At 41.6% G+C, this 22203-nt stretch overlaps 1 protein-coding gene across 1 annotated transcript; it reads left to right on the forward strand.

The window, feature by feature from the left end:
- Positions 1-6203: 6203 nt before the first annotated feature.
- Positions 6204-18117, forward strand: LOC148833894 (basement membrane-specific heparan sulfate proteoglycan core protein-like). The gene is made up of 15 exons (XM_088915698.1): positions 6204-6261; positions 6508-6783; positions 7544-7840; positions 8759-9034; positions 9497-9790; positions 10564-10857; positions 11392-11670; positions 12867-13148; positions 13561-13839; positions 14262-14543; positions 14875-15168; positions 16082-16360; positions 16891-17154; positions 17441-17719; positions 17969-18117. The coding sequence occupies exons 1-15, from the start codon at positions 6204-6206 to the stop codon at positions 18115-18117; spliced, it is 3882 nt and encodes a 1293-aa protein (XP_088771824.1).
- Positions 18118-22203: the final 4086 nt, after the last annotated feature.

Below are 22203 nucleotides of genomic sequence, written 5' to 3' on the forward strand. Positions count from 1 at the left end.
TCTGCATGCTGTGTTTGAATCGAAAGCAGTTTGCCTGACTATCATAGGACAGGACTATAGTGACTCTCGGGCTGCCAAAAACAAAGCCTGAGCACCACATTCAAAAATTGAGCTCACCTGGTAGATATGATGCATCGCTGGACACTTAATTTTATTGCTTAATTATTTGCACAGTGTAAATTCTCACATGGGGAGTGTTTCCTTTGTTGGAACGGGAAGTTTGAGGAAGAAAGGGTAAAGTTGTGGGGTAACTTAGGAGCAGCCATCATAAGAAGGTATGTTTTGTAGAAAACGTTGTTTTATTTACCTTTTTACAGACATCTTTAGTTTTGATACGTTTTCAAAAATCTTTCAAACTGTGTCCTCCTTGACCTTAGAATTACAGCCTGTAATTCTAAGTTTGAGTTGAGTTGCCATATGAGAAGGATTTCCTGAGCTTGCAGTCTAAGGCCGGGATCTTTCACAGAAGTAGCTCAAGGTTCACAAGAGTCCAACAAAAAAAATGGCTGAAAAAATGCTTTGCTGATCATGACATTTTTTAAGACAGAATAAAACCTTTTCAAGGTAGAATATGAATAATGATTATCACAAATTGGAGATTCAGAATGGGCAAATTTACTGTTTCTGAGACATGCAGGGAAACAAGCTGCTTGTGCATACTGTACAGCTGTACAGCCCACATCACTTTGTCTAGAAATTCTCCATGAGCTGCTCTATACTCCCTGCACCAGTGTTTTTAGCACAGGCTTGTCGCTGCTTCACGTCAGTGTGTGGTCGCTCTCTTGCACAGTAATACACAGCTGTGTCCTCAGTCCTCAGTCTGTTCCCCTGTAAAAACACGGTGTTGCTGGAGGTGTCTCTGGTGATGGAGAACCGACTCTTAAGGGATTCTTCGTAAACTGTGAGACCGTAAGCCCAGATCAGCCCGATCCATTCCATTTTACTTCCAGAAGGCTGACGAATCCAGTGTGTGTGATCACTGGTGATGGAGTATCCAGAGATCTTACAGGACACCGGCACAGAGTCTCCAGGCTTCTTCACTTGAGGATCTGATGAGGTCAGCGTGATGCATTGAACATCTGGATAGTTAAATGGGCAGAATTTAACTCGGCGTGACACTTTGAGCAAAATATTGAGCAGAAGTCAATCTTTTCTAGAGCTTTATCCAAATATCAACAGAAAGTCAAATGGAATCAAGTAAAGAATCTCTAAATGTTGCAGTGCTATTTTGCTTTTATATTGAGTTCATTTTTTCCTCAGACTTACAAGGTAGTAGAACCAAAGAAATGGCTTTCACGAAGATCATGTTCATTTGCAATTGAGTTAGCAGGTGCTGAATGAACAGTTACCAGCAGTAAAGCTGCTCTCCCTCTGCAGTGTATTTGCTCACAGACTGCAGCTGTATTATACTGTAGCAGGAAAGCAGGGGGTTGATTTGCATGCTGGTCTTCAGGGCTTCCAATAAAACAAACAGGTAGGTCAGGGATGGGCTGAGTCGCAGTAGTCTTAGTGCTTTCTGGGCAACATGTAATGTTTAGTTGTGACAATTGGGAAAACTTCAGGCAAATTTGCTTCATCCTCTTCCTGACTGAAGCTGAGTAAGATTTGTTTTATACTGGGCATTGAGGACGTAGGAGTTTGGATTATCCTTCTCTGCACTAATTGTGTAGAAGTGATATACAATTCCTGTAATAACTGGTAAAACAGCGTCTTGGTGTTTTGACCTGTTATTATTGCTGCCTTTTTATTTCAACCTTTTGTATTTAGAGATGAGCGATTTTTCCTGCCTGCGCTGTACAATTCTGCCGGGTGCTGCGGCGCCACCTGCAGGTCATAGCATCTGTCTGCAACCCTGGAGAACAGTCTTTTTTTTTTCCTTTCAGGAAGATCAAAACGACTTGTAGCTGTACGGAAGCGCATTGCTGCCACCAAGGGAAAAAAATCGCCCCCTTATCTCGAAAATGATCTCGTAATTATGAGATAGCAATGCTCACGTCAGTGTATGTACAACCTGTTATGTTGTGCACTGAAAGCATGTAGAAACTACCGTGAACCTGGCTGGACCTTTCAGTTTAATGATTGTGTCAATGTCCAGCGCTGCAGAATTTGTACAGATTTACTTTCGACTGGGGTTTAGTCATAATGCAATCTTGCAATTTTTAGCTAATATGAACAGAATCCTTACAAGCATGAGGACCAGTTTTGTGGGATTTAGAGATCAAAGAAATGATGGTTCCATTGATGTATGATTTTGTACAACTGATTTGTTTTGCACTTTACCTATTTCTTTTGCTCATTACCTGCTTCCTGTTGTTGTTTTGCACATTATCTGTTGTTGTGTTGCACATTGCCTTTTGTTGTGCTGCACATTGCCTGTTGTTGTTTTGCACATTGCGTGTTGTCTCTGTCTTTTTTGTACTACTTACCATCTGAAAGCTAGCTAAATAGCATTTCGTTATACCATATACCTGTGTCTGAATATAATGACAATAAACTTGAACTTGAGGTTTATTCATGTCAGTTACCTACAGTTTGCCCTTGTTTAGCCCCTTTCCTGTACAGCTGCAGACAGACCAACAGCCTTTTGTTCTTCCTGTCCGACTGGGCCGCAGTAGGTGCCCTCTGAGTTAAAAAATATGCTGCTCTTTCTTCAGTCTTCAAGCTCGATATGTCTAAATGAGCCACACTCTTTGAGTAAAGGGTGACCTGTTAGCCTAGCGATCTGACAGTAGTAAAGCTGTTATAGGCCACCCATTCCAAGCTTATATGAGCATTTTGTCACTCCCATTGCACGCCATAATCTATTAATATGCATCTAGATCTCTTTCAGTTGTTGGACCTGACACTCTGGCATCTTTTGGGAAGGAGCTGGATGATATGCTGTAGTGGATACTTTTATGACAGCCCAGATATAGGGGAAAAAAACATCTCTATATGTCTTCTGCATGTTCTGTTGCTTTTAAAAAAGACACCAGCAGAATACACTTCGGTAAACCAAAACTAGGCCAGTGACATACTATACATTTATTTTTGAAGAGTATAAAGAACATCTAAAAAAAACACAAGTGGAGGTCGCTTTGGTTAGTCGGATCAAATCGGCGATCTGGGGCTATTTCTGGACAATACAAGATCACAAGCACGTAAAAGAAATCATGTTAAGACAATTGGACCTGTTGCAGGATGGCTGGTTTCACTGAACTTAATTTTAAGCTGCAGATGTTCTGATATGTTCTTTATACCTTTGCATCTGTGTGTTGAAGACAAGTATACATTTTTCGGATCATCTCAACAAAATGAGTAAGTAAAACATTATTATAGACCTTATTCAAAAAGACAAAGTTAGGCTGTTACTTGTGAAATATCTGTTTTTTTTTTGTTTCAAACTAGTATATGGTATGTGTACAAGCCTGTGAACAATCCTGCTTATTAAAAATGGCATAGTGAAATGTTTGCAAACATATTTCAATTCTAATAATAGAATGCTTATATTTTGAAAGATTGTCATGTACGTTTTATGTGTTAGGTCATAAGCTCTTTATATATTTAATGTAGATCTAAAAAAAATTATATCTACACATTTTGTAGTTATGTAAGCCTCTCCATAATCTCTTACTATTAAATTCAAACTATTTTAAGAAATTCAGAACAAAATCAAACAAAAAAAGTTCAACAAGATTAACATTTGTATTACATTTACAGATACCCATAACTGATGTTTATTGTCGTTGATGTCCACTATCTGAAGATAATGTCTAAATGCGAATTTCAAGATTTTTTTACGTAACTTGGAAAATATAAAAAACAGAGTTAATGTAAAAAAAATTAACAGTTTACTTCATAAATCTGATTGGATTTTTCAAAATAATTCGTATTTGAAGATGATCTTCTGAAACAATCTGGGTATCTGACATGTCTTGAACTGCACTACTAATTCTTACTGATTCTTGATTATGTTTATCAGCTAATGATGTGTCAATTGTAACTTACAAATTTATGTTCTAATTAGGTTTCCCAGACAAAAATAAAAGTACACAGAAAACATGACTGAATGACTGAAGTATGACTGTAAACATAAATGACTGAAGTATGCCAATATAATGCATTATGGTATTTATGCTATTGCATAATAAATCCATAAGTTCCCACAGGTGCTAAATAAATTATATTTTTATTTTTAGAATGTGATAGGTACTTTCATAAAATATATCAGTACACAATTTTCATTAACACAAAAATAATGACCATCACAGTACAGACGTTTATAAATACTTAACCCAGAGGATTATAATATTTTCATATACTGTACCATTAAGTAGATTTAAAGCGAAGGAAAATTTCAGTTTTTGAATTGCTTGAAAGCAGGTAAAGAATGATGTTTCCTTTAATTGTGTTTCAGTTCTGCTGTGCATTGCCATTTGGTTTCTGTGTGTTCAAGGTGAGTGACTGGGTATGCAAGTGTATTAAAGTTCACAATCATGATGACTCCCATTTCTCCTCCTTTCAGTCTTTTACATACTGTACAGTATTTGTGAACATGACAGAATAGATCGAGGAGTTTGTTTGTCATATGTACACGTACAATGGGATTCTTATTATGTGCTATTGTCTCTGGACATGCACAGTACAGCATACAACATAATACAACAGATCACTCCTCACAACGTGCCCTGTTCATTACAGAATAGTAATAATATACAGTGACAGTACTGTAAATGCAGCCGATAAACAAACAGAACAATAAATATGTGGTAGAAAGTAAAGGTGCAGGGTGCAGAGGTGTGTTGAATTCTGAGGCGCTGCACAGCTAGCTGTTTATGATGCGAACTGCAGTGGAGTAGAAGCTGTTCTTAAATCCAGTTTTCTGGATTTAGCACAGGGGGGAGAACAGTTTTTAAGGCTGGGAAGGTTGAGATCCTGAATGAACGGATCGGGCTTTGTTCACACAGTCATGCATGGTACATAAAAAATACATGAAAAAAACAACAGAATAAAAACAAGATTTTTTTTTACGATTTGTTGCCTCAGGTTCGGGATTACTCTGCTGGTCACCTGAACACAAACTCCTATTTAGAAAGTGTCCTAAGGCTTTAACAAGGGTTTCAACTTTCAACGCAGATTTTAAAAAAATCTATATTATCAACAAGAAATACTTTATTCTGAAACAAATTCTGTTATTTATTGTGTGCTCTAAATTTCTAAATTTAGTGCCAGATTTATGGCAGCGATCTAATACAACATTAGAGCCAGAAATGTACTTTCTAGTTAATAAATGAATAAAGACTGATTTTACAATTAAAATGATCTTTAAATTCAAGGATTATTTCACTTGTGATATCGTATAATAGTGTATAAAATGAAAACAAAGGCAAAATCACACAGTGTGATCAACAATCACGTTTTTTGGTCACTATGCAATTTTATATAAATAACACGTTATAAGTGTAAAACAAACACGTTATTAACAATGATGTAGCCATCAATACATCATTGAGAACTGATGTGTGAAACTTCAGTTAATTCTCTTGCAAGTAATCATCAAGGATCACTTACAAGCAGTTTATGGACAGTGTATCAAAGTTCTCTTTATGTATTACGGTTCCAATGCATACAATGTATTATGATTTACACATTAATTCGACACTGCAATGCTGAAATGTTACCCAGTTATCTTCAGTTTTAAATTGTCCACAGCTCTGATGTTTTTCAGATCACCCTACAGCAGTAGAAACGAAATGTCTGGGTAAATGATTTAATTTTAATGTGAATTGCACTGACAATAGTTTGTGTCCTATTCCACTGTTGAGAGCTGTGTGTCTGGATGTACACAGTGGAGTGAGAGACACACTGTGTGTGAATATTTATTTACATAACAGGAAAATAACTATCTACTGTGCACAGAGAAAGGATACATTTTATAATTTTCTGCTTAAATACAGTTTAGAGTGATTTAGAAATTCATTTAATTACTGCATCTCATTTCAGCCAATAATAGGGAGCCCAAAGTGAAGTTGAGCCCCCCAGGTGGTGAGATACTTGAAGGGGACACTGTTACCTTGGAATGTGAGGTCAATGGGGATGCCAAGATCTGGAGTTATTTCTGGTTTAAGGACAGAGAACTGGACGAATCTCATAGAAACCAGAGTCAATACAGAATCAGTTCAGTCTCAATATCTGACAGCGGGGACTACAGATGTTACATTATGATGACAAGTAACCCTGTAGAACAACATTCCAGCAAACCCTTTACCCTGCAAGTGTTGGGTGAGTAAAACCAAGCTATTATTACTTTTGGTGATCAAAGATTAGTTTAATTAAAATATTAAATATCAGAATAACATGCTTGTAAAGTGTCAATTGTTTTATTTAAAAAGGGATTGATGCAGACACCCATCATGAAGCCCAGTGCACAGTGCTAAGAGCTATAAGTGAAAATGCTGGGAGTGCCCCTTGCTCTGTTACGATGGTTGTGTAAATGCTGTTTTTATATTTTGCATGCTTGTCCTACAGAGCTCTTCACAAAGCCCTCGCTGTCCGTCCAGCCCTGGCAGGATGTGTGGGAGGGGGAGACCATCTCTCTGCACTGTCAGACTCAGCTGCATGAGAGCAGACAGCACACAGCTGTCCAGTATCACTTCTGGAAAGGACCAGAGACTGTGGGCTCTTCAGGGTCGGCTCACAGCTACACTATTGCCGCCCAGCTTATGGATTCTGGGGAGTATAAGTGTGAGGTGAGAGCGAGGGGAGTGAGGAAGACCAGCGATCCTGCCGAGCTGCATGTGACAGGTAAACTGATCCCAGATGTGATGCACATGTGAAACTGACAATGTTCTGGGTTTGATTATTATTGTCTGATGGAAATTTATAACTCTTGATGTGATTGTTTTCCCCTTTAAATGATTCATCAATCTTTTTATTACAGAGTTTCCTAATACTATACAGACAGTTGTGATAAACACATGGTGTGATGGCTGTGCATGATTCACTGATGAAAGTAGATGCAGAAATGTAGCATTAATGTGAATTGATCCCAACAAAAAATTACAGCATGTGAAACCATCATTGTATCTGGTTTGACTGTTAACCAATCAAGGCATTATTGCCTTGTGAACCAATTAATTTTTTTCTCTCTTCTATGTATTTACCTCCTTGTCCTGATCATATTAGAATTTGGTTTCATTGCAGCAAGGAGTTCTCATCTCAGTTCCATCTATAGCCAGGATTTATTATGTCCTTGCTATATATTGTGCATAAAGCAGGGATGAAATAAAAAGAAAAACTCAAACAATAATAATTATAGAATAAGCAGTCTGCTGGCCAAAAGTTTTTTTTCATCAAGTATGTTTCTGGCCATTTTTCACCTGTATGTTTTAAAAGTGCTCTGCTGTTGCACTCTGTGCTGAAAGATGCAAATAGCTGACTTTTTTCTGTGATTTTGACAAATTCCTAAAACTCCAGATTGTATTGTACAGACTATGGGACTTTATTTCTGTGACAAGGTCATTTTGTGAGGATGATAACACTGTACTGAACACTGTTGTTTAAGGGGGCAGGCCGAGAGCAGGGTTAAGCCTGCAGTCGAGATGGAGGGAGGTTTGTGCCGGAGAGAGAGTGACTCTACACTGTCGGGTTGAGGGAAAGCCTGATGACTGGAGGTTTTCCTGGTACAGAAACAACGAAAGAGACCCTGTGAGCCAAACAGAGAGAAATGAGCCAACCGGCTCCATTCTCACCTTCTCTCCAGCTGCTGTGTCTCAAACTGGCCAGTACAGGTGCAGGGCAGCGAGAGGACAAGTGGAGTATTACTCAGAGTACAGCGACATCATCCAGATTAGAGTTTCCAGTGAGTGTTACAACTTTATTTCTGAGAGATAACTCAAACTGCATGATCTCCAAATTGTGGATGAAAACTCAGGATCAGGAAAAACTGTTACATTTTCTCATTGTAACATATCACTGTTGCATTTCTTAACTTTTGATGTTTTTTTTATTTTCAAACTGAAATGCATTGATGATGCAGTGGTGCTCTGATATGGATGTCCACAGATCATCGGATCACAGATTTTTGAAGCCTATATCCATTCAGCAGCCTGAGATGCAACACGCTTGCTTTTCACATTCTTATTTTTTTTATTATACCACATAAGTGGCTTCAAACTGTTTACTTTAAAACTGTTGTTTACTTGGTTCTTTAGTTCCTGATGCAGAACTGAAGCAAAAACCAAAGTGTCTCAGACTTCCTGTCAGTGTGAGTGTTAAAAGACTGCAAGGAGTGCAGTGTTCAGGCTGCAAAAACTTGTGTCATACTATCCTCTGCAATTCCGCCAGCCCTTCATTCCACTGTGATGACCAGAATAACGAAGGAACAGTTTTTTCTCCCTGTCATGAGGATTGAGTAAATCATAATTTCATTTCCAGGTTTATTTAGGGTTCATGTGACAAAGCTCCTGTTTCTCAAGAAGAATACATAATGGAATCTAATGGGTAACACTGACAATAATATCCTATAGCCGCATAAAGTCATGCTGGGAGCTGTGGGGTAAGAATATGGAGGAATCTTGCTCTGTACCTGGTGGTGATGTTTTCCTCTTCCTGGAATATCATCTGTTACTGTATGTCATGTCATGAATCCTGTCGTGAGCAATGAGAGATCAGCATTTTCTATCATGACTGAACCAGACATACAGTACATATGAGTGAAAATACCTTTATCCCAGCAGTGCTGATCATTCCCATGAACACTCTATTTCTGTGTCCACAGCTGTGCCAGAGACACATCTGACCCTGCTGCCCTCCGGGTCAGAGCTCTTTACAGGAGACAATGTCACTCTGAGCTGTGATATTGGGCTTCGCTCCTCTGACTGGCTCTACTCCTGGTACAAAGACAGCCCCCAGATCCTGGCCCCCGGCAGTGGGGCTCAGTACACAATCCAGTCCACTGCCCTGTCCCACAGGGGGCAGTACCGGTGTCGAGCTGCCCGAGACGACGCCTCCTTTCAACTGAGCTACAGCCAGCCAGTGACTCTGCACATAGCAGGTGAGACATCGGACCTTCAGAGGGATTCAGATAAGGATCTGTTCAACCCTCACCTCTGTACGTTTCTTATCTTTTCTGTTTCAGATTTGTATTACGGACATTTTCTTCTCCAAAGAATGTTATTTTGCTTTGTGACATAGTATTCCAAAAAAAGAGATTCATAACACATTCTCCTCAGGACAGTTTTAATTTTTTTTTAAATGAATGACAGTCTGATTTCTCTCGACACATCTTCTGTAGGTGCCTGGCTAGATTTAAGAATAAAACCGTTGGTTGTTTCAGGGCTGTGACTGGAGTTATAGGGATGATGAGGATTAGGGTTAGTGTACAAAAGTGACCAGCCAGAAGTCTCCAGTGACCTATTGATGTGTGTTGTGTGGTTACAGTGGTTCACTGTAGATGTAGAATTTGGAGCACATGAATAATCAGACCAACATAAATGCCTGCCAAATATTTCTACAGTGCGCCCACAGGCTGAGCTCACCCTGCTCATGGGGTGGACAGAGGCGTTCATCAGTGAAAATATTACCCTAAACTGCATGATCCCTGGAGGTTACTCTCAATGGAGTTACAAGTGGTACAAGAATGGAGAAGAGCTGCCAGTACTTCAGCCCAACTCCAGCAGTCTGAGTGGTGTGAACTACACTCTGACCTCAGCCACCGTGCAGGACAGTGGTCAGTACACGTGCTCCGGCCAGCGCGCCTCTGCTCCCTATTACTCCAACAGGAGCCGGACTGTTTCCGTGAGGGTGTCAGGTGAGTCCTCTTCCATCACAGGTCTGTGCAGTGTCACGGTCACGACCATTGTAAATGTTCACATGGATCCTGACAACCCAAGTGCTGCAAAACTGTGGAAAAGATATGCAAAGGTTTGGCAAAGCACAGAACCTATATCAGAGGAAAGTAAACACATGGAAGATGAACCGGTACTGAGTGCTGACCTTGCTTTCTGTGTGGGTCTACTGTAGTGATGGGAACACTGTTCTCTTAAAAAAAATGGTGCTGTCCTTCGGAGAAAATATAAAACCATGGTCCTCACTCACCAAGGTCATTAAAAAACCCAGGATGTTTCTCAAAAAGAGTAGTCCTGGCCAAATAAAGCCCCTGGAATTTATGAATCATGGCCTCCAAAAAATCTATGTATTGATCTTTTAGTTCCTCATAGTTCTTCATCTGTGTATTGGCTTCATTACTCTGTTCTCCTCCCTAGTGAGAGCTGTTGATTTCTTGTAACGGTTTTTGAGTGGAGGGTCTGGAAAAACAGTTTATACGTGTATTTTATTATTATTATTAGTTTTTTGCATAAAAAGGGCTTCAAACCAGTGACATCTGCACCAGTGTCATGAAATACAGACTGTGAAACTGCTTTTTAGTTAAGGGATTCGGCATCATGCACAGACTCCACCAACCAACACATGATCACTCTTTATGAATGGCCAACATCATTAACATGATCCTTCAGCTTGAAATGAAATAAATGCCTGGAGGCTTGTCAAACTTCTCGTTATAACACAGATTGTTTCTCTCAGACCTGCTGCCCACCCTGAACCTGACCCAGGATCCGGACAGGAAGATCTTTGAAGGAGACGCAGTGGTTCTGAGGTGTGGGGCACAGGACGGGACCCTGGGCTGGCTGTACTCCTGGTACAAGGACAACCTGAACACCACTGTGCACCGGAGTGACCGCAAGGATGTGGCTGGAGCGAACTACTCCATCACAGCAGTTGACTTGTCTCACAAAGGGCTGTACTGGTGTGGAGCAGAGAGGGGAGAGAAGCCCATTTATTTAAATTTCAGCCAGCCAGCTGTGCTGGAGGTACACGGTGAGTCTCAATACAAGCTACAGAGATGCAGAGGGGCGGCAGCTACTATCCAGAAACAGCATTTAAGATCTTACTGACTGTGGGCTGTTTAGTGAAGAGATGTGTAGACAATGTTACTGCAGAGTTACTTCAAATGTTACTTTGTCATACAGACAAAACAGCAAATAAATCACAGAATGAACAGAATGAAATTTTTCATTTTCATTGCCTTTAGATGTGTCTCACAACCTACAGAAAGATTTTTCAAAATTAAGTTCTGTCAAAAAATAACATCCACACATATGAGGCAACTGGAACTGGAAAATTAAGTATAGACTGTATGTTGAAACTACTGAATATAAGTCAAAACTCCCTGAAAAGTTTTATTGAGAGTGGTGTTCCAAAGCCTGGTGTTTGTTATCTTATAAAGTTGGTTTTATCCTCAGTAAGCTGTAGATCAAGCTGTAATGTACTTTTTGAGAATTTCTTTGCTTTGACACACTGCTGATATACTAGTTCATAGTTTATGTTGTGCTCCTTCCTGTATGTTTGCAGAAAGGCCCCAAGCAGTGGTATCCTTGGGACAGGAGTGGTCAGAGGTGTACGCAGGAGAGACTGCAGTACTGAGGTGCTCCGTCCCTGGAAGTTATCAGATCCACAGCTTTGACTGGTACAAGGATGAACACCCCTCTGCAGTTCACCAGTCTGAAGATGAGAATTGGACCATCCTTTCAGCTCTGGAATCACACACAGGACATTACTCCTGTCAGGGCAGGAGCAGGGAGAATCCATCTTACTCCAAAAAGAGCAGTCCAGTCAAGCTGAAAGTACAGGGTATGGTGTCTCGTTCACTCTTACTTGCAGCTTTTCTATATTGAGTAGAATAACAAATCAGGCATTTTCCCTGTTCTATAATATAGGAAATTGGGTGAAATACAGCACAGCAATGGTGAATATCATAATAAAGCAAAACAAATGTTTTGTAAAGAAGACATTGTTGAAGGAGGTGAATTTCCAAGAGCTTTTATCAGTGGTTTTGATTGTTTTACACTCATATTTTTTGGTTTGAGAAATGTGTCAAATCTCTTTAGTGCTTCCCTCACACCCGAAGAAAGCTCCACAGTCGAAACGTTGTGTTTTCTTTCTTCTCTTTTCAGCCTGAAATAAACCTATTACTTGTTCCTTTGCAGCCTACGCATGCTGACACAGCTACCCACCTGAACTACTAATATTTTGTATGTGACAGTGTACAATTACCTTCCACAGGAGTCCCGTTGAGTTATTGTGTTGAGCCCTGGAAAACACTAAAGAGATTTGAAACGTTTCTCAAACCAAAAAATATTAGTGTAAAACAATCAAAACCACCGATAAAATCTCTTGGAAATTCATCTCCTTCAATAATGTCTTCTTTAGGCACATTTTCAATCAATTGGAAAAATCTGTTAAAAAGGTATATAATTAAGCATCCATTTAAGTCCAGAGCAGGGTTAGGGTTACAAGAAACCTGGAATGTTAAATACCGTTATAATTCTAGCTGCAAGCTGAATGACAGAATTAAGAGTGTATACCATTTAGAGCAGGTTTTCTTTTTTGTCTTACTCAGTTTTGGGATCCAATTATTGAATGGATGCAGCGGTGCAATACACAGCACAAGCAGCCAGTAGTATTGAAAAATAAAATATCACATATGAGCAAAGTATCACTTGTCCTAAAGCTGACTTGGGCCCCAAAATCCAGCACTGAACGTCAAAAATTTCTAAGTAGTGTGGGAGTGCTAACCCTAACCCTACTTAGGATTTCAAATGAGTATTTCTGTCCTATCAAGTTTTTTAATAATTGTTTTTACTGAACAGAAATGTGATCAAAATAGGGAGATAGTTTAGTGGATGTACTGATGAGATATTAAGAAAAAACCCTGAATATGAATTTACAGTGTAAATGTACTTTATAGTGAAGAAACACACTGCCAACCATCACCTGGGTAAATTGAAGTATTCTGTCTATTTTAAAGTCGTTTTTCTCTGTTTCAGTCACCTGTCCCAGAACTGTCCTCTCCCTGCAGCCTCTACACACAGAGGTGTTTGAAGGAGATACAGTCACCCTCTCCTGTGTGGTGGAGGACGGCTCTCCAGGCTGGAGCTTTTACTGGTACAAAGACAGTCTGGACAAGCCAGCACACAACAGCCAGAGCTCCAATTACATCGTCAGCCCTGCTAATCTGTCTCACAGTGGCCAGTACTGGTGTCAGGCTGTACGAGGACAGAGAACCTTTTACCTGAACCCCAGCCTGCCCATCAGGCTCAATGTGTTGGGTGAGTATTACCCTGATAATACTGGTGGCAGTAGTCTATGGTTCAAAAGTAGGCTTGCAGATTAATCTCACAGCACTTTTTCACTTGAAACAATTTTTAATGCAGGGCACTCTGTCTTCTGCAGTTGTGTTGGATTGTTACCAACTGGTCTCCCAACACCACTTCCAAAAGCATTTATATAGTGCTAAAAGCCTGAATACCACCATTAAATTTGACATAATGACTTTGTTTTGCATTTTGTAGCACAGATGAGCCCAAAGCATTTTAGCGTACCAGACACCCCATTGATAATAAGGATTATTCTACCAGACACACAACTGTTGGCCTAGTCAGAACAGAAATTGCTGGTGTCGGGGGTGACACAGAAATGACTGTCAAGATTTCCCTATCCCTCTATGTGTGTCTTTCACAGAACTCACTGATCCTGCCCTGTCAGTCCAACCAGGAAGCTTAGTCACGGAGGGCGACTCTGTCGCTCTGCACTGCCACACTGCGCTGAGTGACCAAGCCCACGAAAGGCTGCACTTCTCCTACGTGAAGGAAGGAGGGGACTGGAAATCTGAGAGCTCAGAGAAGACTCTTACCATCCCGGTGATGCTGCGCAATCACACAGGGCAGTACTGGTGTGAGGTGGAGGCTGTGGGGACTGGGATTAAAAAAAGAAGCAATGAGACTGGAATCACAGTGAGAGGTGAAGCCATTTGTTTTGGCCTGGTTGGTCCCTGACGTCAGCCCTGACGCAAATGAAATAATGAAACAGACAGTTTTACAATTCATCAGCTCTCCAACAAAGCAGAGCTAGTAGATTAGTATATTTGCAATGATATATCCTAAATTAAATTGTAGCAACAGCAGAACTTGTTCTTAGATTGAAAAACAAGTCATTATGATTGAAGTCATTATGTTTTAACTTGCGAGCACTGGTTTCTTGAAGAAAGAAAACCGATGCTAAAAGCTAAAAAGAATGCATTAAACAAGCAAAAAAAAAGAAAAGAACATGGGAGCATCATTAAGCATTTGAATGCTACAACAGAATGTGAGCTACTAGTTTTTGTCCACTTTCTGTCGCACATATTCAAGGACTATAAATGACATCTGATTCTTCTTCGACAGAGCTCTTCCACAGAATCAGTCTCACAGTCCTGCCCCTGGGGCCTGTCTGGGAAGGAGAGACTCTGACTCTGCACTGCACCGTCCAGTTAAACACCCCTGCACACACCCCTGAACTGCAGTACACCTACATTAAGGACGGAAGTGTCCTGAGGTCCAGACCGGAGGACAGACACTCTGTTACAGCAGTGAGGCTGAAGGACTCTGGGAAATATCTCTGTGGAGTGGAAGCCCAGGGAAAGGGAATTCAGGCCATGAGCAGTGCAGTGGAGGTCAATGTGACAGGTGAGTCACACTGCAGAGGGCATGAGGAAGCCAGTCAAAGACAGATATGCTTAATGGGTCTCACTTTTCTTGTTTGCTTGTCTATTTAATTATGCTTGTTGATTTTTGTGCATTTTGATGCCATTTTAAAATTCTTATTTTATGCATAAACTTGCAAACACTAATGTCTCTTTATCCTTATAGAAAACTGAAACAAAATGCAATGTGTACAATTCCTCCATCAGTAGAAGGGCATGAGATATAATAACCCTGCTGGCACCTATAATACAAGAAAGAAAGTCATGAAAGAGAGGTTCTTCAGCTCTGACAATGTTCCTGGTCGTGTCTGCAGAGCGTCCACAGCCCAGAGTGACCCAGGAGCCAGCGTGGCAGACGCTGTACTCTGGAGAGCCAGTGACCCTCAGATGTCTCCTTAGCGAACATTTCCACGGTGTGGAGTATCTCTGGTTCAGAGGGGATCTGCGAAGCCCTGTGGTCAACACAACTGAGCGCAGTGTCAATGGCAACAGCTTTCAGATCTTTTCAGTGGTCCTGTCTGACCGGGGGCAGTACCTGTGTCTGGTCCATAGAGGGCGCCCTCCTCAATACTCGCAGCCCAGCGACCCTTTTCTCTTAAATGTCTCTGGTAAGATGGGCTGCAGCTTCAGAAAACACAATAAGGCATCTTTGTAATTAAGGAAATTCTTCTATTGATGTTTTTCACTCTGAGAGGCTGGTTTTCCATTCTGTTTTGTGGTTGAGCAGAAACTTGAAGAGCATCAGAACACAGAAATGCTTTTAACTTTCACTGGCAGACTTCCTACTGACTCAAATACTGTCTGCCTCTGCAAACCAGCATTTCAATTTTGTTTGAGTGGGAATCCAGACCATAACTGAGTAGAGCTTGGGAACATGCTCATCAATGCACATCAATTTCCCTTCAGGATCAATAAAGTCTTATCTGTCTATCTAACGTGTGAACCACCAGCTTTTCATTAGTTCTGCTCACCATTAATAGTGCAACTGTTCAGTGATACACAGTAAATCTACTACAATGGCTTGAGATAGTTTATTATTTTATTAAGTCATCATTTTATTTCATTTATTAAACCATTTTTAACAGAGGAAAAAAAATATTCATTACGAGTGAACAAAAAAATAAGTACTGATTTCAAATGAAATGAGATATGGCAACAGCTCCACCTAGAAGCCCAGAGAGTTACTGCAAGAGAACAGATATATTTATTTTTTTTAATTAAAGATGCAGTTGTATCATTGTTAATTGAATAATACCTGCACTTAAGAGGAGGTTTCTGCAAAACTAGGTGGTATATTTAAGATTAGGAACCACAAATTCATTAATATGTTGTCCTGTATTTACAGGATCGGTGGAGAGTTAATAACCCAAGACTCATTTACTTGCCAAACTTGGCTATGTGATTATATTGCCTAATAATATAGTTGCTAATGGCTTCTTCTTTGCACGACTATAATTCTCCAGGTCAAGTTTCTTGATTTAACGTTTAATCAGCTGGGCTGTTTCTCTCTGTCTCCCCCAGTGGACCCCCCCAAGGCCACACTGATGCTGCATCCTGATTGGACAGTACTGTTTCCTGCAGAGTCGCTCACCATGGGCTGCAGGCTGGGAGGAGACTCCAGCAGGAGGCAGTATAGCTGGTACAGAGTAACTGCAGGAGGAACTGAATCAGTACAGTGCCAGTGGGAGAATAGGAAAAACTGTCAGGTTACTTTCAGAGACAAGTCTCACAGCGGACTGTACTGGTGTGAGGCCCAGTCTGGACAAGAACGCAGCAAATCTGTGCACTTCAGAGTGCTGGGTAAGAGATGAGAATAGTGTCATAAATACTTGATAATAAAACTCTTGATAATAAAAATGTATGAATTCCTTATAATAAATACAAGGAGTGTGACAAAATTAAAGGGTGATGAAATCACACTCAGTTTTATGCGATTAACATAATATTTCATTATATGCACTACATTTGCAGTTGAACTCTATTGCCACTATCCTGAGGATGGTGAGGACTGTATGGAATCTCTCTCCAATCTGTCCAGTAGATCCACTGTCCAGAGCTCAATTGCCACTTTCACTAGAGTGGAAAAACTCAAATCTTTGACCACAGACAATATCAGCTCAGCTCCCAATATATAATCTGGTAGGGACAGTTCAGAGAACACTCCAAATTAATCTGTTCCTGTTACATTAATGCAAAGCCCTTTTATATTAACTTCTTGTCTACACAATAACTTAAGCACCGGACTGTAGTTGTATGGAAATAGAAACAGAATACCTGCCCAACTCCACGTCCTTGCACAGGCTCACAGGAGAATGTTCTGATATCCTCAGATCGGAGATTGGTCCTGCAGACACCTCCACAGCCCCTGACTGAAGGACAGACGCTGACTCTACAGTGCAGAGCGCAGAATGAAAGCTCACAACAGATTGTGGGGTACACATTCTACAAAGACAATGAAACCCTGACACCTCAAAGCGGAAACAGAATGACCATTGCTCCAGTGAAGAAGCGGGATGAGGGACTCTACAGGTGTAGGGTGACCTACACAGGGGGATCGGAGGACGAGTCTCAGCTTGTGCTGATCTCCATCAGAGGTGAGCCAATCAGAAGAGGATAGAGACGCAGCATTTGTGATCAATGAATTTAGAGTAATACGTTTCTGTTTATAGAAAACAGCTACACCTTTAACTGGAAAAATAGTATAAATGTCCTTAATGTAACTGTATAAAGACATTCCAGTGAGAAAGGTATGACTGAATACTTTTCTCCGGCACATTTTGTTCCTCCTGTGGCAGTAAAAGCCAATCCAGCTCAGCACTCCCAGCAGAGGGCACTGTGGAGCACTGCTGACCCAGCCTGTGTCCTGTGTCCTGCTCCCAGACCTCTTCTCCCAGGTGACTCTGAGAGCCTCCCCAGGAGCCAGAGTGCAGGAGGGGGAGCCCGTGAACCTCACCTGCGAGGCCGAGCTGACAGGATACTACAGCTCCTCGCTGTCCTACTCCTTCTTCCGGGACGGGCAGCCTGTGGTCGAGGGGAGCAGCTCGGCTCTGTACTCCATGGCCAAAGTGAACTGGACGCTCACTGGGAGCTACAGCTGTGTGGTAGAGGCAGAGCATGGGATTCGGAAGAACAGCACTGTCACAGCTGTCACGCTGGCAGGTCAGTGTGGGTGTGGAGTCCATGGTGCAGGGCCTCACAGAGACGATCAGGGCGGGTCAACGTGGATGTTTAGAAACAGAAAATGGTTCAGCTCATGAGCTTTCAGACCATAAGAAGGCTTACCATCCAAAACATCAAAACATTGCATTTCTCCATTCTAGTTTTCAGCAGGGAATTAGCCTTTTCTTGATCCCACTTGATAGTTATTATAATTATTTTTTTTATTATTATCTCTCTGCTTGCTTGCAGTGTCTTGGTGGGCAGTGGCCAGGTTAGCAGGTGGAGGATCAGTGTGCCTGATCTCCCTCTGTGCCGTTCTGATGCTCCACTACAGAGCACAGACCTCGGGTGAGACCGGATCCCTGCAGCCTGTCCAGACCAACCAACCAACCTGCTGACAAGTGTCAAGCATGTGATCAGCTTATGATTGCTTGTATCAGCATCAGTTGGTGCATTTTAACTACTGGCCAGCAATCCCAGATCTTTGTATAAGTCATTACAATGTACATATCTTCTTTTTGTTGGAAATATTCTTATGTTTGTTTTTGTTTCTAAAAAGAACCGTGAAATGTTATTTTTCAAGGTGATATATAACATATTTTTTAAGTAGCTGCGTAAGCATGTGTAGTCTGCAAAGGAACAAGAAATAGGTTTATTCCATGCTGAAAAGAGAAGAGAGAAAACACAAGGTTTAGGCTATGAAGCCTTCTTCAGGTGTCAACCTGAATAAACCTATTACTTGTTCATTAGTAGTAGTGTTCACCCAGTTATGGAAGCCTTGCTTTAAATCTGAAAAGACTACTGTAAGATATGATGCTGATCTGTCTCACCTAACTATAGTACAGATAAGGGAAAACTCTGAAAGAATCTCTCATTTCAATGAAACAATATTTTCGAATCATTGTAAAAGTACTGTTTACTGAATTTTGTTGTTCAGGCTGTTTTTTCTTTTCTTAGTTGTGAGTTGTACCATCTCATAGGATGGTATGGTGGGATTTACGAAATAATTCTGGACAAAGGTAACAGATTTCTACACCAAGATTAAACCTATCCAACAAATTCCTTATTAGAATCCAGAAAAGCTCATTTTCCCCAATACTATTCAGATCTAAAACTAGTTTCAGTTCATGATTGACCACTGTTGGGATCTATCTTTTAAGGGATTTGCACAAATATGCATCAGAACCGATACGTATATTTTTCTTAAACTCTTAAAATCTTTATTTGCAAAATAAAAGCCCTTTTTAAATTTCTGCTAGAAATATTACCTCCTAGTGAAGGTTTCACACATGATATTATTTTTGTTCCTGATGCTATTCACTGGTGGGAGACAGATGTCACATCAGAGACAGCTCACAACAGAAAGTGCTTTCTGCTGTCAGAGTTCAAGTTTCACTTCTCTCCCTATCACACTTGAGGAAAGTAAGGCACAGATGTTTCTAACCCTGTTCTTTTGTGAACGCCCTTCCACAGTGTCTTAATTAATTCAAACTGCATCGCTACGTTTCTATCCAAAGCAAGTTCATATCTGTCTTAAAAATGAAAAATTCAAACCAATGATCAAAAACCTCTATGAGCAGCTGTGACATTTCTGTGCTGGTTGTGATTTGATTTAAATGTTTTTTTTAAGTTCCTCACTGAGTGACATTAAAATACAAGAAAATGAGCAAGAGAACCAATCTGAGGCATGTTTAATGCCTCTCACATATTTGCTGATGCTGGGTAATTATCATGTGGTAATCTTCTTGAACTGAGTGCTTTACAATACTGTGCTACTGAATTTCATTTCACATCTTGTTACAGCAGCTTGTCATCAGTAACTGTTTTTCTCTTGAGGGTTTTTGTCAGGGCTCAGGCTTCACTTCTCTCACTGTGGGTCTCTAGCGCAGTAATACACAGCAGTGTCTTCAGTCTTCAGGCTGCTCATCTGTAAGTACAGCTGATTCTTGGAATTGTCTCTGGAGATGGTGAATCTTCCCTGGACAGACTGGGCATAGTTAGTGCTGCTCCCACTGCTACTAATATAAGCCACCCACTCCAGCCCCTTCCCAGGATCCTGTCTAATCCAGCCCATGTGGTAGCTGCTGAATGTGAATCCTGAGGCTGTACAGGTCAGTCTGTGAGATCCTCCAGGCTGCACAACTGCAGGTTCAGACTCAGTCAAGACCTGGGATTGAACACCTGTGAAGAAAAATAAAAAAAATCATTTGTGTCCTTTTTCCAAAGTTGCATCATTTGTTTAAAAGATGTTAGTAAACTAGTGAGAATGATCACCTGTGAAGCACAGAGTTGCTACAATCAACGCTGTTAAGAGCCTCATTGTTGATTGTTCAGACTGAAAGGTACAGAAGAGAAGCTGACTGGCTGCTGTTCAGTCTCTCAGCTGTGTCATTAATAAGGGGCTGTGAGTTTGCATAGGAGCCTCCTGAAGGGGTGGAGCAGAGTTGCACAGCCTTTAAATTCACTGACACAGGAGACTGGAGGCAATTTAATTTTCAGCTAATTCATTCATGTAGTATCTGTTTTGGCTGCCATGTGGTGAAGATGCAGGTTGTGTGTGGCTGTACTGGCTGAGATCCACAAGTCCTGTGTCCCTCCTGCCTGCTCCACACTGGATCCTGAGGACACAATATACTCACAGCACCTGAATGCTATGAGAAATCTGTTGCCATCGGGTGCTACAGATTATTTCATTCCTGTTCTGCTCCTCCTTCGCGAGCTGGCATTGCTTTTCAGTCCCTGCCCTGCACTGCACTGCCCTGTACTGATGGACCCCCTGCCAGCAGAGCTTTCCCTTCCTTCCTCCCATTCCCAGTCTGCCTACTGCATATGTCCCTTGTTTTCCGTCCATTTCTGTTTCCCTGCCTGCCTGGACTTTTCCTGTGGCCTGCCTGTGTCCTGATCTCCAGTACTGCCCTGACCCTCCAGACTCTGTCCTCCAACCTTTCGACAGGTGGGTGGCTCTTTGGCTGTAGGTTTGGTGCAGCGGCTGCCCACTGTCAGCTCTAGTGGTCCTACCAGTCCTGTACTCCAGCCCCAGATCCTGATCTTCAGCCCCGTGTCCTGATCTCCAGGCCTGTGTCCTCCCAATTCTTCACTCCAGCCCCATGTCCTTCACTCCAACCCCGTGTCCTTCACTCCAGCCCTGTGTCCTGCATTCAAGCCCCATGTCCTGATCTCCAGCCCTGTGTCCTGATCTCCAGTCCCATCTCCTGATCTCCAGCCATGTGTCCTGCACTCAAGCCCTATGTCCTTATCTCCAGCCCTGTGTCCTTATCTCCAGTCCCATCTCCTGATCTCCAGCCCTGTGTTCTGCACTCAAGCCCTATGTCCCGATCTTCAGCCCCGTGTCCTGATCTCCAGCCCTGTGTCCTGCACTCAAGCCCCATGTCCTGATCTCCAGCCCTGTGTCCTAATCTCCAGCCCTGTGTCCTGGTCTCCTGGCCCATGTCCTGTTCTCCAGTCCTGTTCTCCCACCCATTGGACTCTGCTTCAGCCTGCCTGGTGGACTGCCCTGAAGTCTTGTGCCCTGTCCTGCCTGGCTCCAGATTCAGACTGACCAGCCCTGTCCTGTCCCTAGTTCCCCTTCCTGCACTGGGCTCTGTGAAGCACATTCCCTTCTCGAGTGGGCCAGCCACTCCCTGTGGACTGTCACCCCCTTTCTCTAGGATCTGGAACAACTCCTGACCTGCACCCACTTTTATGAAGAAGAAGATACTGCTTCCTTACTGCACTAAATAGTCTGAAAACATTGTTAGCTATAATTGAATATGTTGTCAGAATCAATTGCTTAAGTCTTTAGTGTATCTTCAGCTGTGTGAAATTTTATGCCACATAGCAGCTGGAATATAGTGACAGGATTAAGAGGAATGCTCCAGTTCCTGACTTACCTATGACCATCTATGCTAATTCTCTAAAACAGATTATGAATTTATTATTATGAAACATTTTTGGGGTGGCACAGTGGCATGACACAGCAGGATTTTTCATTTAAATTGGACATTGGAATATTATTGCTATAAACCAAACGATTATTGTTGTGTGACAATGGTTGGCAGTTCCAGGTATGGAATCCTGTCACCCTTGTCACCTGTCAACATACTAAGGCACAGGTGTCTTTGATAAAGCCTGTATCGCCTTTACAGATAAGGCAAAGTAAAGGGAGTGGATAGCTATAACAATGGAATTGTTTAGGTGCCGTGTAAGTTTTAAATTACTGTTGGCCCGGCACTATAGCGCAGTATTAACAATAATGAACTGAGTTCAAAGCATTTTTCATTGAGACGTCTGTTCCCTGATGCTACAGCACCACCTACAGGCAGAAACGCACTGCAGGTGGAGAAATTGTTTTCTGTTTGGGGAAGGACAAGTGGGGACGATGTTTTTTTTTCAGTTTCACACATATCTCAAATGTCTTTCTCATTTCATTGTCTGAAAGGATCAGTGGCCAGTGAGAAATCTGCAGGTCTGAACTTACAGGAACT

The sequence above is a fragment of the Atractosteus spatula genome, chromosome 5 (genome assembly GCF_055471065.1).
Source record: "Atractosteus spatula isolate fAtrSpa1 chromosome 5, fAtrSpa1.hap1, whole genome shotgun sequence".
NCBI classification, from domain to species: Eukaryota; Metazoa; Chordata; class Actinopteri; order Semionotiformes; family Lepisosteidae; genus Atractosteus; species Atractosteus spatula.